General features: G+C 38.0%; 2 protein-coding genes and 1 long non-coding RNA gene across 3 annotated transcripts; 1 reads left to right on the forward strand and 2 right to left on the reverse strand.

Moving 5' to 3' along the window:
• Window positions 1-357: 357 nt before the first annotated feature.
• On the reverse strand, window positions 358-1,397 carry LOC113647276. The gene is made up of 3 exons (XR_003441633.2): window positions 1,258-1,397; window positions 1,010-1,090; window positions 358-785 (listed from the first exon to the last, which is right to left on the reverse strand). It is a non-coding gene; the product is annotated as an uncharacterized LOC113647276 (long non-coding RNA).
• On the forward strand, window positions 1,286-11,358 carry rpap3 (RNA polymerase II associated protein 3). Its single transcript, XM_027153941.2, has 17 exons — window positions 1,286-1,580; window positions 3,700-3,869; window positions 4,052-4,198; window positions 4,289-4,399; window positions 4,656-4,783; window positions 5,429-5,550; window positions 5,685-5,755; window positions 5,831-5,968; window positions 6,105-6,232; window positions 6,403-6,524; window positions 6,983-7,053; window positions 7,252-7,341; window positions 7,529-7,761; window positions 8,217-8,418; window positions 8,541-8,638; window positions 8,846-8,946; window positions 11,093-11,358. The coding sequence occupies exons 2-17, from the start codon at window positions 3,720-3,722 to the stop codon at window positions 11,176-11,178; spliced, it is 1,998 nt and encodes a 665-aa protein (XP_027009742.2). The 5' UTR covers window positions 1,286-1,580; window positions 3,700-3,719; the 3' UTR covers window positions 11,179-11,358.
• A 125-nt stretch (window positions 11,359-11,483) lies between these two features.
• On the reverse strand, window positions 11,484-16,744 carry LOC113647274 (hemicentin-2-like). Its single transcript, XM_047803909.1, has 8 exons — window positions 16,622-16,744; window positions 16,459-16,521; window positions 14,796-15,044; window positions 14,413-14,667; window positions 13,369-13,617; window positions 12,985-13,239; window positions 11,822-11,894; window positions 11,484-11,612 (listed from the first exon to the last, which is right to left on the reverse strand). The coding sequence occupies exons 1-7, from the start codon at window positions 16,683-16,685 to the stop codon at window positions 11,830-11,832; spliced, it is 1,200 nt and encodes a 399-aa protein (XP_047659865.1). The 5' UTR covers window positions 16,686-16,744; the 3' UTR covers window positions 11,484-11,612; window positions 11,822-11,829.
• Window positions 16,745-17,548: the final 804 nt, after the last annotated feature.

Here is a 17,548-nt window from a genome sequence, read left to right on the forward strand (position 1 = left end):
TGTTAACGTCACCATGTTTAATAATCTTTAATTGATGGGGTAGATTATAAGCTACATTCTGTACATTATTTGAATACTACTTATTGCAGTTTCACCGTAAACTGTCAAATATTTGTCTTTTTCCCCCATTTCATTCTTCTTAGTAGCTATATTTTATTTTTATCTCTCTTCTAAACAATTGTTCAGGCCATTAAATTGTTTCATTAACGGAGTACTTTTTTCTATTTAGCTGCATAGTTCACTTTGAATAATGGGTGCTCTTCCATTTCATTTTCTTTTTCTTCTTCTTATTATTATTCTTATATACAGCTAAATTGTACAGGTTTTGTTTGCATGATTGGTCTTAAGGTTTCTTGCACATCTGATTATTCATTATTATTCATTGTTCGGGTTTATTGGGAACAACACACACACACACGCACACACACACCATGTAAGATGAAGATTGTATAATAAGTTAAAGAACTTTCTACTACACATAGCAATTAGTCTAACATGACAGAGTGGCATAGTTCTGTAGTTACGTAAGTCTATCTCCCACTACGTGGATGGAATCTGTGTAGGGGCTTGTAGGCTCATTAGCACTTACAAAAGGAGAAAGTCACCTCCACTATGAGTTCCCTTGGCATCCCAGGCTCCAAAGCTGTGCTTGCAGACAACAATAGCAATAGACTGCCAGCACAGCCATGTCCAATATGTGCAAATGGGATTTAGAGTGCAAGATTGTGGAAGCCCATAGTGAGCAGTGGTAATGGATGGATTGTCATGTTCCTGGAGATATGATTCTGGAGATGTGTGAAATTACAATATGATATGACACATATAAGCAATATATAGCCTATAAGGCATACAGTATACGTATGTATAATAATGTAGTATTTAGAAGTATCTAGATATTTTTAAATAAAGACAATAAATGACAATAAATGTATAATATGGTAAATATTTTTTCTTAGATATGCCTTAAAAATATTTGAATAATGTAAAAGTTAAATAGTTATTGACTAACCATAAGCTCCAAGATTACTATGTGCAGTTCAACGTTTTGAACACCAGATGCCGCTACCGTGCACTGTATTTACCGACTCATCTGCAAAACAATTAGGAAAAAGCTTTTGATTACGGTTTATTTATTGCTGGTTCCGTTTCATCAATCAGCAGCTCTCGGGTTAAATTATGTATATTTCTTCATAGCTATTTAACTCCGTTTTATACGTAATACTGCCATGGACGTGCTTTGGGTGAGCAAGTGAATACCTGGAATCGATTAATCAGTGTCGACTCGTTTGAATCAGTCCGGTAACTATTACTGATTTGCGTTTCGTTTAAAAAGTCTTTACTCTTGGGGTCACATCGACGTTGGATGTAAATCGACGAGGCACTAAAAATGATAACACGCACACAAAAACGGTGTTTTTATCCAGAAGAATCAGATGTTTCGAATAGCTGTTTTGAGAAAAAGTTCAAGCGCAAAGCATGCTGGGATTCGGCTGTCATGGCGCCGCAGACAAACAGAAAGAAATCAACTGAGCACTGAGTTCTAACTTAGTTGCGTTTTTGTTTTATCTTGAAATTAAAAGGTATGTTAATATCATTTAGATATTATATTTGTTTCTCTTGTGCTGAATTACTGGATGTATTATTCTGTATGCTGTTATAAATGCTAAATGATTAGCACTGCTAGCTCGAGATGCGCGTGCTTCACAAATAATAAACAATATACGATTTATTTCCGTTTATTTTATGACACTGATTTAAAGTTGATTTAATGTTCTGGAGTTTTAACTGAAGTGACTATATAACATGTTTATATAGAAAGTGTTTATGTTTGGTGTGAAATTATAATTCACCTCTGATGTGCTGTTTGTAAATCAGGTAGTCACGTGTATATTTATTTGTAGTTATTGGTCAGATATTTATATGTACTATATGGTCAGGGGTTTGTGGACAACTGACGTCACATCCGTGTTTGTTTGTTTAACATGTCAGATTTGTTCAGTTCACATTTATTCCTCCTTTGTAGTGTTTGAAAATGTTTCAACTACAAAGGAGTGACAAAGTCATTCTGTACAAGTGTGTGTGTGTGTGTGTGTGTGTGTGTGTGTGTGTGTGTGTGTGTGAAGTCAAGAAGCTTTTATTGTCATTTCAGCCATATATAGCTGTTACAGTACACAGTGAAATGAGACAATGTTTCTCCAGGATCATCGTGCTATATAACAAAAAGACAGGGCTAAGGACTCGTAAGTTAGTCCTAGATACACAAAGTGTATCTGTACAACCTGGTACAGACAAGACAGTGCAGGACAAGACAGACAAGACAGTGCAGAACAAAAATTAAAAGACAATAAACAGAAACAGCGCCGATCAGTGTGAATGCTGTACATTCAGACAATATTGCGTGTGCAGTAATACTAGAATCAGAATCAGGTATTGACACACACAAGGAATTTGGTTCCAGCTGTTTGTGACTCTCAAAAGTACAGACATAAATAACACTATACTATACATTTAGCTTGGACTATACAAGACAGTACAATACAGATGATGTGAGACAATATAGACAATACGAGTATTAAATATTAATACAGAATATATGACTGATCAGTTATGTACATAAAGTGTGAGAAGTACATGGTAGTGCAAATAACAGTATTGTGCAATATTATGCTTTTGTACAATATACAGCAGCAGTAGTGTGTGTAACATATATGGATGATGTGATGACTGACAGTTCTGATAATGCAGTACTTATAGATATGAAGTAGGTGAGTTGTTAATACTTATAGATAAAATTATGCTGAGTAATCTGGGTGATTGCTTGGGGAAAGAAACCTTTCCTGCCTGGCAGTTTTGGTAAACAAAGCTTTGTATCGCCTGCCAGAAGGGAGGAGCTGAAAAAGGTTGTGTCCAGGGTGTAAAGGGTCAGTAGTGATTTTTCCTGCCCAGTTTCTGGTTCTTGTATGGTACAAGTCCTGGGGGGACTTGTGTTGCAGTTCCTGTCCTGTTTCGTAGCAATAGCGAAGTTGCTTTAATAATAAAAAACACAAACTTGTATGGAATGAAAACTTTGAATCATTTGAAAAGTAAGAGCTTTATAAAACAAACATTATAAAACAATGAGGAAGTAATTAGTAGAACTAAGACTATCCTGCATTGTGGTTTCGTAATATGAGATAAATCAAGGCAGTCATTCAAATGTTCTAACAGCAAAAGCTTGCTGTGTCAAGAATTTAATAGGAGCCAATTTTTAATTGAGCTTTCACTTTTAGAAATGTGAGATGTAGCCTAAAATCATTCGCATAGATGACCGGAAGATTCCAGCATCTGTCCATGTTTCCATTAGAAATGTGACAATCGCAAACAAATGTTTTGTTGAGATTTTTAAAGCTGAGACTTGTTTCAATTTTGCGTGTATAACCAAGACAAATCCTATTGAAAGTGTCAGACCCATAGTGTGCTTCTAAAGGCTAAAACCATGAGCAATGACAGATTTTGTGGAAAAATACTGTTTTTAATTGCTAAATGCAATTATCCACCTGTATCCATTTAGATCTCTGTTTCTTTGTTTGCCTGGAGCTTGACAGTTTTCTGCGGCCCTCATATCTCATTTATGATCTTCATGGTTCATTTGTTTTTGAAAACTAATTGGTTGTGTTAACATTCGTCTACCACAAAAGCTTCTACTTTGTTCTGTTTCAGACTGACCCAAAAAACTCCTCATGTCTGGCAACAAAGCCTTGGAGCTGCAAATGCAGATGCGTCAAAATGCAGAGGATCTTCAAAACTTTATTAAGGAGCTTGATAGCTGGGAGGAGGACATAAAGGAAAAGGATGAACAGCTTCGTGCTGGAAACTTGGCAGATCCTCCGGTGTGTAACGTCAACAACTTTACATGAAAATAAACTTAATCTCAGTTAAATAAATAAAAGACACTTGTTGGCCTTGTAAACACTGCCGTTTTTGTAATTACATTTTGAGGTAAAAACGATCCGATATTCCAATTCCCACACAAGCCTGACGTGGCTTTCTGATTGTTTTCTTCCCACCACAGAAAACACTCCCACCTGTAAGAAACAAGGATTACAAGAAGAAGCGCAAGGTCAGAAGTAAAGTCCCTGCTGAGAATGGACAAAGGGAGGAGAAGCCAGTACAAAGGTTTAAATCGTATGACTACAAATCCTGGGACAAATTTGATGTGGTAATACATTTCCTCCTCTACACACTTTTGGCTTATAATTACAGATTTTGGTACTGTTTGACTTTATAAATCAGAATTGTATATTTACAGGAGAAGGCCCTTGAGGCAGTCGACAAGGAAGTCAGCCCAGGTGAATCTAATGACTCAGACTCCGAGGAAGTGCAAGTGGACAGAGACCTAGCCATGAAGGAAAAGGAGAAGGTAATGGTGTCGTGTCAGGTTTGATCATTGTTCACTTTATTTCAAAGCCTCCTGAATATTTCCAGCTCCATGCACAGATCTCAGCAGATCCCAAAAGACTGTAACGTTAAATATAGAACAGTAGTTGTTCTTATGGACTTGCTTGTACATCTCAAAAGTTAAGACATTTTCAGCGAACCTTGTGCATACACAGCACTATTTTTATTATTAGTCACTTTTTACAAGGATTTATTTTCCCTCTTCCCTGTTTTCTCAGGGCAACAAGTTTTTCAAAGATGGAAAGTATGATGATGCCATTGAGTGCTATACCAAAGGCATGAGTGCAGACCCATACAACCCCGTCCTGCCCACAAACCGAGCAGCCTGCTTCTTCAGACTTAAAAAGTAAGGATGCTATGTTTATACGGTTTCTATTCTTTATCAGAATATAGTCTAGTGCCGAGGCCCTGTGCAGTTCATAATAGGTTTTGGGTTTATTCCTCAGGCCTCTCAACATTAGGAATAACTTTTGTGTACTGTGTCCTTTGGTCTGGAATTAATAACCCCTGTTATGTGTCATTGTACTTAATTAGCTTGTGGAGTTGTGTAGGACAACAAACACCAGTTGTATTTATATTGTGTAGTTTCATCGCTTTTTTTAAAAGAGGTGCATATTTACTAATAATATCTGGGTGTATGTTTTTTTTATTCTGTCTGAGTGAAGGACAAGGCGATTGCCAGTCTTGTCATCAGACCCTGGAGTAACACAGTCCCATACATTTACAGCATAGATAGCTGTTTGAGATGCCTGGGAGATGCCTTATATGATTATCCCAGGATATGATACGATATAGATCATTTTAAATGTTTAGAGAAATTTGTGATACATATAGATTTAGAAGGATATACTTATATGCTTAGCTGAGCAGAAACAACACTAATGTGAGACGTTCAAACAAGCCACAAATCTCTTATGCAAATTATTACTTTTAATAAATGTTTGGTTTTAAAAATTGTATTAGTCTTCATTTGAGTCATCGTATGTTGTAGGTATGCCGTCTCAGAGGCGGACTGTAACCTGGCCATTGCATTAGACGGCAAGTATGTTAAAGCTTATAGCCGGAGAGGAGCTGCTCGCTTTGCTCTTAAAAACCATGAAGGTGCTCTAGAAGGTGAGGGACTATAAGTGAAATCTAAAGTGCTCTTGTTCTGTGTCTTGAATGTCACACTTTCATGTTATTTTTTTGGGTCAAATGGAGTTGTTTATTGTAATTAAATAATGGTGATTGTAACATTTATTTATCAGATTACGAAACGGTTCTGAAGTTGGATCCGGAAAACCTTGATGCCCAGAACGAGATAAAGAAACTGAACCAGGTTGGTTCTTGCCTTCCTATATTTTTGGTGGTGAAGGATAAGGCTTAAGATTCTTTATTATTTTACATCTCCCAGGTTTTAGGTTCTCAAAAGCAAGAAGGTGGGCAGATAGAGAAGACGTTGTCTGAGGTGAAACTTACCAAGGATGTAGAACCAAGTCAGCTGGAGGAGGAACAACAGAGAAAACAAGAGGCAGTGGTTCAAAAAGACAGGGTGAACATATGATCATCATCATCGTCTTCTGTGTTTATTTTATTTTGTTTCATCACCATTATAAGTAAATTTTTGCATATTGTCTACACTTAGTTATCGAATGCAGTGGTCTTTTTGCTCTCTCATGTTCTTCCAGGGTAATGCTTATTTTAAAGAGGGAAAATACGAGGCAGCTGTGGAATGCTACACTAAAGGCATGGAGGCTGATGCCACAAATGTGCTTCTCGCTGCTAACAGAGCCATGGCATACCTCAAACTTGAGAGGTGCTCTTTGATTTCTTTGACTATTACAATAATTGCATAATAGTATAATTTGGCCACAAATATGCAAAGAAAAAACTCACAACAAAGGTGTGTGTGTGTGTGTGTGTGTGTGTGTGTGTGTGTGTGTGTGTGTGTGTGTGTGTGTGTGTTTGTGTGCACATGTTGGGCAGGTATGCTGAGGCAGAAGAAGACTGCACCAAGGCAATTGCTTTGGACAGCACCTACTCAAAAGCTTTTGCTCGACGTGGCACAGCACGAGTGGCCCTGGAAAGACTTTCTGAAGCCAAAGCAGGTAGATAACTATTCTGTTTAATGTAATTCTGTATATTAGGCATTGTGTAGCATCTCCAAAAGAAAAACCCTACTGATTATCTGGTGTCAGTGTTTTTCTCTCCTTTTCTTTTTGGCAGAACTATATTTGGTCAGTTTGACTCTCTTTGTGTCTGAGTTTGCTGTTTTTATAGAACACAGTGTGTATATACAATATCTTAGGGCAGTACTATGTACGTGCTAATGATGGGTAATTTTGCCCACTTATTTTTTATCGAAATTAGCATGATCTTCACCCAGTACTTTGAAATATTTTTAGAACTTCACAACCATATGTGGACCTTCTTCCAAATGTTGTACCAAATGTGACAGCGCTCAAATTGTCTTGGAACTAAGAGACTCGGACACTGCACGACGAAGCAGAGTATCTCTCTATCATTATTGTGTTAACTGTATTGTCATTCATTTTTTTCTGTGTAGATTTTGAGCGGCTCCTGGAGCTCGAACCAGGAAACAAACAAGCTATGAACGAACTCAAAAAACTCAATATGGTAATCACAATAATAATAAGAAGAAGAATAATGTCAGTACTGTACTAGCATGCAGAAAAATTGTGATGAAATCCTTCCTTTTGTTTCTAAGGACATTAAAGTTATTAATTAGGGCATTTTGCAAGCCCTGTAAGAAGCTTATTTCTTCCAACTAAGCTCTTGGTAAATGTGTAATAAATAGTTTTTTATATTATTCAGGGGATGATGCCTACTGGGCTGCAACAAGCAGATGGCACACAAAGAAGAACAGTTCAGCCAATCGACAAACCAGAGCACCTCAGATCCAAGGTACATCTCAGTTTATTTAACGGCTTTTGTAGGTAAAGAAATAAAGTCATAGAGATTGTTGAAGCCATCTTGTTATATTCAAGGCTTTATTTATAGCTGCACTGAATCAGTTTCAGTTAATCATACAGTTTCATGTCTATAACAGCAGGATCCGAAATGTAAATCTTATCTTGCTTTTCTGCTACAGAAACCACTGAAAAGAATAGAGATCGAGGAAGTTGGTGGAAAGCTTACGTCTATAGCTGAACCTCAGGGAGTCACTGACAAGGCAAGCTCTTCAAATTCTGGCACATTACCCAGTGCATCAGCTTCTTCAGAGGGAGAAATGAAATGTGACGCCTCTCCATGCTCATCTTTCCCTTGTGCTAAGATCCAGAAGATAGAGGAGCTTTCACAGCCTCCATCAGAACCACCTGCCTTGTAAGTCCACACCACACGGCTATTATCCGTTTGGTATTCTCCAAGGGTTTTTATCGATGTGAAAACACAATAGTCTTTGTATTGTCAAGATCAATATCTTCAGAGTCTCGCCGATTTATTTCTGCTGAGTGTTCAAAATGCTTTCAAAATGCCTCGCGTCTCTCCAGACATGACGAGCTGGAAATTACCAGTTATCTTGTCCGGCAGATCAAACAGATGCTTTGAAGATTTTATATTCATATTCTTGGCTGGCTTTGGTTTAACTACACATTCATAGGCAATTGCATAAGATCTGGATTATTAGTACTAATGTTAGTATTTACATTATACAAGTGATGCCAAATCATTCAAGCAAAACATATTCAACAGCAATCTTCTTCTTCTTCTTTTTCTTCTTCTTCTTCTCATTATTATTGAACTTGTTTGGTTTTTTTTGTTTTTTTGCTATATTTCAGAGCCCCACATGGAGTTTCCTTTGCAAAACAAAATGTACTGCACAAAAAGGAAAATCTTCCCAGTAAAACAGACCAAACCTTAACGTTATCATCTTCAGTCCAGCTCCAAGTTATTCCTCCAGCTCCCACAAACAGCTTCCAGCTTGAAGCAGATCTAAGAAAGATCGGTAATTGCCCTGAACGTACCTACCAGTATTTAAAGGTAGGTGTTGATTCTTTTTTTTTTTTTTTTTTTTACTGTTTAGATCTAATGTAATGTTATGTACATGCAGTATGCTTTTGTCTCATTGTGTCAGTTATGACGGTCTTATTTTTTTTTTTCAGCAAATTCAGCCTGATGCTTTTTCAACTATTTTCCAAAACTCTCTGGAGCCTGATGTACTTAGTAAGATTCTGAAAGTGCTTCAGTGTTTTTACACCAAGTAAGCAAAGTGCAAATCATCCATTCATGTACAGCATACAGCAAATTCTACTTTTGTCGAAATCTGTATGATCTATGTTCTTGTACTTTTAACTGTGTATTATATATAGATAGTTATCACCTCTTTATAATAACACTTTCTCATCACATAATATCTACTACATACCGTCCTGTAAGTCTTTCTTGTCTCTAATTTGTTGTTTTTTAGAAATGAGGATCCATCAGTGATTTTGGCCATCCTGAAAAGCTTGTCCATCGTGAGAAGGTTTGACATGGCAGTCATGTTTATGTCATCAGCTGAAAAGCAAGGTGCGTTCTCTTTATTTATGCTTTTATTTACAGCTTACCTTTGGATGGAGTCTATCAGTAATATTATAGACTAGTAGTAACCAGTGTTGTGCTAGTTACTAAGTAATGGTAACAAGTTACCGTTACCAGTTACTTCATTCAAAAAGTAACTCGATTACTTTGTTGATTACGTACACCAAAAAGTAACGCATTACTGTTAAAAGTAATTTTTTTAATTAATTTTTTAAAGAAATAATGAGCATATTTTCACTGAGAGAAACTGGTCTTGCTCTCGCCTCGACTCGCCGTTACTGCCACACATGCATGAATAAACGGAAACACGCCCACAGTGCGGCGTCTTCGTGTTTACATGTCGGCATCCACCAATCCTACAATGTGTCGCTGCTGTAAACAGGTTAGACTGTAGGCTACACTTCAGCCGAAATGTATTAATGTAAAAAAGTAACGGACAAACGCACCATATGGTAACGGTAACGGCGTTACTTTATTTAAAAAGTAATGCGTTAGAGTATTAGTTACTGTCAAAAGTAACTGTGTTACAGTAACGCGCTACTGCCCAACACTGGTAGTAACAAAGGATTTGGCGATCATAGGAATAAACACAAAATCAACCAAACTACACAATATTCCTGTAGATTTTCTGCCGAACTGGGCCAAGATGTCTCAAGTCCTCCTCTGTTCACGTGCATGGAACATTGAATACGCCGATCATAAAAAGTAGTAACGTAGTAAAGTCACCAATTTAAGTACTTTTCCACAAGACAGAGCAAAAAAAAAAGTACATTTTGAAAACAAAGCAGAAAAAAAAGCTTACATTGCCACAACAATCCCAAAAAAGAAAAGAGCGAATATGAATTGTTCATCACATAACCAATCTGAAATTAAATTCACCTAATAGAAAGTTTAGCACTTAGTATTACTGGCTGGTTACATAGTTTAAACACATGAATAAAATTTGAAGATTTCAGATGATCTTTGAAGATTGGACCCCAGACCTACAAGGACCATGCTCTTCTCCTGATGATAAATCCCTCTCATGAACATGCACAAATGAGTTCTTATCTTTTAAATAAATAGTATTGCAGTCGTGTATATTTTGTGTGCCTGTTACACCTACATGCACATTCTTAGTGGATTTTAATGCATTATTGTCAGCTAGCAGCTTTCATCTAATCTTAGCCATGAAGCATTTTTGACAAAAAGCCAAGAATCCAATTTCCATTTTCAGAAGTCAACCTGCATGCTGAGTCATTGTCTTAGGGATACAGTATATAACTGATATTGTTGAATGCACGTGAATATCTGGCATGGCACCATTTGAAACACTGTTTACACACAGTACAGAGTGCTGAGAATTGTCTGATGCTAGTTATCTTGACCATTAGGGGTCATATGATCGTTCTGATGTATGGTGTAGACGCATTTTGTCCAGCAGCAGGTGGGCTATGATCAGTAATTGCACACACGTACTATATGATTAAAGGTTTATGACCAACAGAATATCACAGCCATTTATGAGACTCACTATAAACTGTTGCCTCAATCATTACAATTTCCCTCCAATGGAACTAAGACAAATTCCATGAGCTCCATAAAGACATTGTGTGAGTGTCCTGCACTGAGCCCCGACTCTGACTCAACCCCACTGAACACCTTTTGGGATGAACTGGAACACCGACTGATCCCCAGACCCCAGATCATTGTCTGACCTTACTAATGCTCTTGTAGCTGAATGATCACTAATCTTCAACATCTAGTGGAAAGCCTTCACAGGAGAAAGAGTGGAGCTTGTTATAACAGCAACCACACAGATGTATGTCGTAACCGAACCTTTATTTATAGCACTGGGATTTATACAGAAGCATATCTGTTTCAGTACATATTATATTTACACAAAACAACATGCAATCATTTCACTGCTTTATTGAACAACTTGATTACATTGGTGCATTTCAACTTCAATTCCTGGCCTTCTTAACAATTTTCCACTTTGGAATGGATTACATAATCACAGCACATGTATACCAGCAGAATGTACGCATCCTTCCTTTAACCAACATGCTTCACCTTCCTTTTGTTCATATTTTATTTGTGTTATGTCTCAATAAATGCAGGATATTAATTCTACTCCCTCATTTCCCCACAGTATTACAAGAGCTGTTTCAGTGCATTTCACTTGCTGGACTGGAGGATGATTCAGTACAAACGCTAAAGAAGAAATATGGAGTATAATTTCTGTGTTGCAGAGGGAGAAGAAAGACCTGGAACTCTATATCAGTGACAGTTTTTGAAAAAGTATAGGCTCGTCTTCCAAACAGGCTTGTCTATCATTGTTAAGTCACAAATGTTTGATCGTCTTGCTTCTTATGCCATTAATTTAGAGACAAATGAATTAAACATGTTTGGCTGCGACTTTCTTTTCATTTGTTTGGCTTCCATGAAACTATTCTTTTTAAGATTTGTGGGGTTTTTAATATGTTAAAAGGCCAGTTTGAAATAAGGATGTAGTTGTTTTATGTAAAGATTGATACTAGTGAGTTATATTTAAAAGACAATTTTCTTATCTTAAACAGTAAGATCATAATGTAACCATAATAACTTTATAATGCTTGCAAACACCACTGTTGGCAGAAACTCCACTCTTTCAGCTGTGGACCGGTCACTTCCTGAAAAATAAAGTCACATTTTGAGAAAAAATATAAACACTTCTGTAGATTCAAAAATTTAATATGTAGAATAGTTTTAGACTTGCAGTGTTTTCATATGGCTTTAAACTCATAACTTAAGACAGTAAAAAAAGACACTTCATCAGGCCTTAAATCTACTTACATGATTGAATATGAAGTGATTTTAAAGGGGGAATTTAATGTCAAACCTTAAAAATTATGATCCACTCCAAGTTTTTCTGTCGGAGAATGGAGCTGAGGTTGCCAAAGGTTTACATACACCTGAAGATATTCAAGCTGAGTTTTTCACAAGTCTTTCACATTTCATGTTATAATGCATTTCTATTGCCGGTTTAATTCATCTGCTTTGTTTACATGTGAGATCATTTCAAATCAGTTGATTAGCACTAATTCTCTGTTTCAGAATTCCAGTGCCTGTGCCAGTCCAAATATTACATACAGAATTTTTAAAGCTTTACTACAAATTAAAAGTGAACTTGTCATTAAAAGCCAGAGAACTCATGCAAGACTGCAGAAAAATGTTATTGATTTTCCAAAATTCTGAACAATAGAAAGTTCTGTGAGCATCTGCACAAGTGATTGACGTGACATACGACTAAGTACGGTGACCCATACTCAGAATTTGTTCTTTGCGTTTAACCCATCCAAAGTGCACACACACCGTGAACACACACCCGGAGCAGTGGGCAGCCATTTATGCTGCTGCGCCCAGGGAGCAGTTGGGGATGTTTGGTGCCTTGCTCAAGGGCACCTCAGTCGTGGCTGGCCCAAGACTCGAACCCACAACCTTAGACTCTCTAACCATTAGGCCACGACTTCCCCGTTCAAAATTATATTATTTTAATTGTATTAAAAATATTGTATTAAAATATTGTATTAAAATATAGAAAACTTGGTATGAAGAATGGTTGACAAATGTCTAATGATCAGCTCTATGTTTGGAGGCAAAATGTTGAAGCCAACTGTGAAACCAGGGGTGGCAGCATGGATTATTGGATACAGAAGAAGGATTGAAATACTAGAATCAATGCCTCAAAACAACCAGAATAATCAAACTTGACTAAAAGATGTGAGTGAAGAGAGCCAGCTGACTGACTTATGCCAGTTCTGTTAAGAGGTACAATGGCCTCTTATGGGAAATACGAATGCACTAACTGACGTACTGTATGCCTGGAAATGAATGATAATATAAAAGGTACACAGTTGTCAAAATAGTTTGTACAGCGTTATCTTAGGTGTATAAACATTTGGTCTCACTTGTTATCAGTAAACTGGAGACAGGCAGAACATTTGACAAATATCCAAGCAGAGAAAATATTCATTTACTAACTGGAAATCTGGCATCACTTACTTGTAACATTTAGTTTTCTGACCGCTGTCACAAACAATCCGGACACACTGTTTGTGGCCTTGCAGATGATGGTTCCTGAGGTGGCATCCAAAGGTGCCTTAATTATTACCTCATCCCCAGAGCCAGAAACTGGATCTCCATCAACAACCCAGGTGTAAGTGCAGGAGGGTATGCAGGTCGCACTGCACAGAAAACGCTGATCTACCCCTAGAGTCAAAGTCTGTGGCCCACTGATTGTGACATTTACTGGCCCCTCTGGGAAAAAAATTCAGTGCATAACACAACAGACGTGAGCTGCATTTGAAAACTCCAACAGTCTTTTCTGTTCATAATGAGAAGTGAGTGACTATTAAGCAGTTTGCTCTGATTATTATGACATCATACCCAAAATGCGCAAGGTTTTCCTGGTCATGGTGGATTTTCCGGTGACTGGGTTTGTTGCCGTGCAGGTCAGCTTTTTAGACTTTACCCACTGGCTTAAGGTAAACTGTACCTCATTGCCCACTCCAGTCTGGTCGTCAATACCCATTGTGTAATTGCAGCTAGGTGAGCAATCAGCAGAGCAGATATAGGTAGATGGGACTCCTACAGTCACTGCATTTGGTCCAAAAATGGTCACACTCTGTGGTCCAGCTAAAATAAAGTGACAGAGGTCTTTACTTACTATGCTGTGTTTCTATGTTCATGAATCATCTTGTGACAGAAAAATATAAAATTGTGTCCATGGGAATTTTTTATTTCTTATACACTCAATAAGAACTTTACTGAGTAGGGCCTCAGTTCTTCATGGCATGGATACCACATGATGTAAGAAACATTCCTTTGAGATTCTGGTCCATTTTGACATGATTGTGTTACACAATTCCTGACGATTTTTCAGGTATAATTTCATACTCTGAATCTCCTCAGCTTTTGTACAGTAAATGCACAGACAGCGCATTTATTTTTATATCTATAGTATTGACTCTCATTTGTGTGAAAATTAATTTTCAGATTAACTTCAGTCTTTAATACAATCCTTGGCCTTGTAATACGCACTTTCTGGCCCATGTGTGCTCTAATGTTCATTCATTCATTCATTCATTCACTCATTTTCTACCGATTATCCGAACTTCTCGGGTCACGGGGAGCCTGTGCCTATCTCAGGCGTCATCGGGCATCAAGGCAGGATACACCCTGTACGGAGTGTCAATTCTTCTTACAAATCTACACTACACTACACGACATAACTGACGTACTGTATGCCTGGAAATGAATGATAATATAAAAGGTACACAGTTGTCAAAATAGTTTGTACAGCGTTATCTTAGGTGTATGTAAACATTTGGTCTCACTTGTTATCAGTAAACTGGAGACAGGCAGAACATTTGACAAATATCCAAGCAGAGAAAATTTTCATTTACTAACTGGAAATCTGGCATCACTTACTTGTAACATTTAGTTTTCTGACCGCTGTCACAAACAATCCGGACACACTGTTTGTGGCCTTGCAGATGATGGTTCCTGAGGTGGCATCCAAAGGTGCCTTAATTATTACCTCATCCCCAGAGCCAGAAACTGGATCTCCATCAACAACCCAGGTGTAAGTGCAGGAGGGTATGCAGGTCGCACTGCACAGAAAACGCTGATCTACCCCTAGAGTCAAAGTCTGTGGCCCACTGATTGTGACATTTACTGGCCCCTCTGGGAAAAAATTCAGTGCATAACACAACAGACGTGAGCTGCATTTGAAAACTCCAACAGTCTTTTCTGTTCATAATGAGAAGTGAGTGACTATTAAGCAGTTTGCTCTGATCGTTATGACATCATACCCAAAATGCGCAAGGTTTTCCTGGTCATGGTGGATTTTCCGGTGACTGGGTTTGTTGCCGTGCAGGTCAGCTTTTTAGACTTTACCCACTGGCTTAAGGTAAACTGTACCTCATTGCCCACTCCAGTCTGGTCGTCAATACCCATTGTGTAATTGCAGCTAGGTGAGCAATCAGCAGAGCAGATATAGGTAGATGGGACTCCTACAGTCACTGCATTTGGTCCAAAAATGGTCACACTCTGTGGTCCAGCTAAAATAAAGTGACAGAGGTCTTTACTTACTATGCTGTGTTTCTATGTTCATGAATCATCTTGTGACAGAAAAATATAAAATTGTGTCCATGGGACACAATACACTTTCTTATACACTCAATAAGAACTTTACTGAGTACTCAGTTCTTCATGGCATGGATACCACATGATGTAAGAAACATTCCTTTGAGATTCTGGTCCATTTTGACATGATTGTGTTACACAATTCCTGACGATTTTTCAGGTATAATTTCATACTCTGAATCTCCTCAGCTTTTGTACAGTAAATGCACAGACAGCGCATTCATTTTTATATCTATAGTATTGACTCTCGTTTGTGTGAAAATTTATTTTCAGATTAACTTCAGTCTTTAATACAATCCTTGGCCTTGTAATACGCTCAACTTTCTGGCCCATGTGTGCTCTAATGTTCATTCATTCATTCATTCATTCATTCATTCATTCATTCACTCATTTTCTACCGCTTATCTGAACTTCTCGGGTCACGGGGAGCCTGTGCCTATCTCAGGCGTCATCGGGCATCAAGGCAGGATACACCCTGGACGGAGTGCCAACCCATCACAGGGCACACACACACGCTCTCATTCACTCACACACAACAGGCAATTTTCCAGAGATGCCAATCAACCTACCATGCGTGTCTTTGGACCGGGGGAGGAAACCCGGAGTACCCGGAGGAAACCCCCGAGGCACGGGGAGAACATGCAAACTCCACACACACAAGGCGGAGGCGGGAATCGAACCCCCAACCCTGGAGGTGTGAGGCGAATCACTAAGCCACTGTGCCCCCTGCTAATATTCAGTGATAGATATTATTTCACTCATTTATGTCACATCACAAGTATCCACATCTACGACAACAGCATATGAGGTAGAGACCATGTTGTATAATATTAGCAGGTCACCTAACTGATCATCTCAGGACGTTTTATCTTGCCACCATTGCCTCTAAAAAATTCCGTTTTATATTCCTATGAATCTACTTTAAAACAAAGTCCATTGTTAAAAGCACCATACAAATAATTCTGAACTGAATCGGTTGCCTGATTCATATAATTGTTTACTGAGGAGTTTCTTCAGAATGATCAGCATAGCTTTATTCACCTTGCTTTGATAACAACAGCATATGATTCTGATTTATAATTACTATAGTGAGTCAGTATTGTTTAATCAGTATTTTAGACCAAGTCATCCATCTGGATCTAAAATACTGAGTACTGACAAAAAAATATGAAGTGTAGTCTTTGTGCTCTTATCAGGAAAAACATGAACCTGGGCAACAAATACATACTCATTACTAATTAATGCTTCAGTCAAATCTTCATCTGTACAGAAACTATCTGTACAGACTATTAACTCAGCTAACACCGTTTGAAAGCAGCAGTTACTCACAGGGAACGTTGACATCAAGCTGCGGGTTTGAAGAGTCTTTTTCTGCCAAGTCCACGCCATGAGCTTATCAAAAAAAAAAAGCCAACAAAACATTATATAGGTTAGATTGCTAGGGTTTATGTAATCTATCTAACTAGCATGTTAATATTACATATTAGCTTACCTGTAAAATGGAGTAATTGTAGAAGCAGACAGAAGGGAATAAGTTTATACGCCATGTACGCCATGGTTAGAATAAGTGAAATGTGGAGGATTTTGAGATAGGTGAGGCTGTGTAACAAATGCATGAGTAATACTGCAAACACATTAATCAGGAATATTAAGCAACCGGCAATGTGTTCACTTCTTTTGTACTGCTCTTTCCTTATCTTTATCTTTCATGCGGTCTCTACCTACATGCTCACATATTACTGTTGGCAGGGTGAGTGTACAATAAGAAGTATCACGCTTATCGGCCTTTCCCTCATACACCACTTTTTTACATGTTCCCTTACACACACACACACACACACACACACACACACACACACACACACACACACACACACACACACACACACACACACACACACACAACACACACACACATGTATATATAGGACAACCTGGACAATGACCCCAAACTGCCAATGTCATTAAGACCTTCAGCATAGAGAAGAACAAGGAGTTCTGGAAGTGATGGTTTGGCCCCTCTCAAAGCCCTGAACCCAACATCATCATGTTAGTCTGTGATTACATAAAGAGACAGAAGGGGTTTGAAGTAGCCTAGAAGATCTGTGGTTAGTTCTCCAAGGTGTTTGGAACATCCTAGATGCTGAGATCCTTCAAATACTGTATGCAAGTCTACCTAGAAGAGCTTATGCTGTTTTGCAGGTAAAGGATCACACAAAATATTAATTTGGATTTTTACTCCTGTCGTCTATGAACAGGAATCTGAGGTGATCATGGCTACAGACTGGAGTGCCCAGATGTCTTGATGTTGCTGAAGCTCATGAATAATATTTGCATGGTTTTATGCATGCTGACACATGACTGAATAACTGGATAATATATATACTGTATATGTGTGTATCTGAATCTGTGTTTTAAA

Source organism: Tachysurus fulvidraco, chromosome 19 (genome assembly GCF_022655615.1).
Source record: "Tachysurus fulvidraco isolate hzauxx_2018 chromosome 19, HZAU_PFXX_2.0, whole genome shotgun sequence".
Classification (NCBI taxonomy): domain Eukaryota; kingdom Metazoa; phylum Chordata; class Actinopteri; order Siluriformes; family Bagridae; genus Tachysurus; species Tachysurus fulvidraco.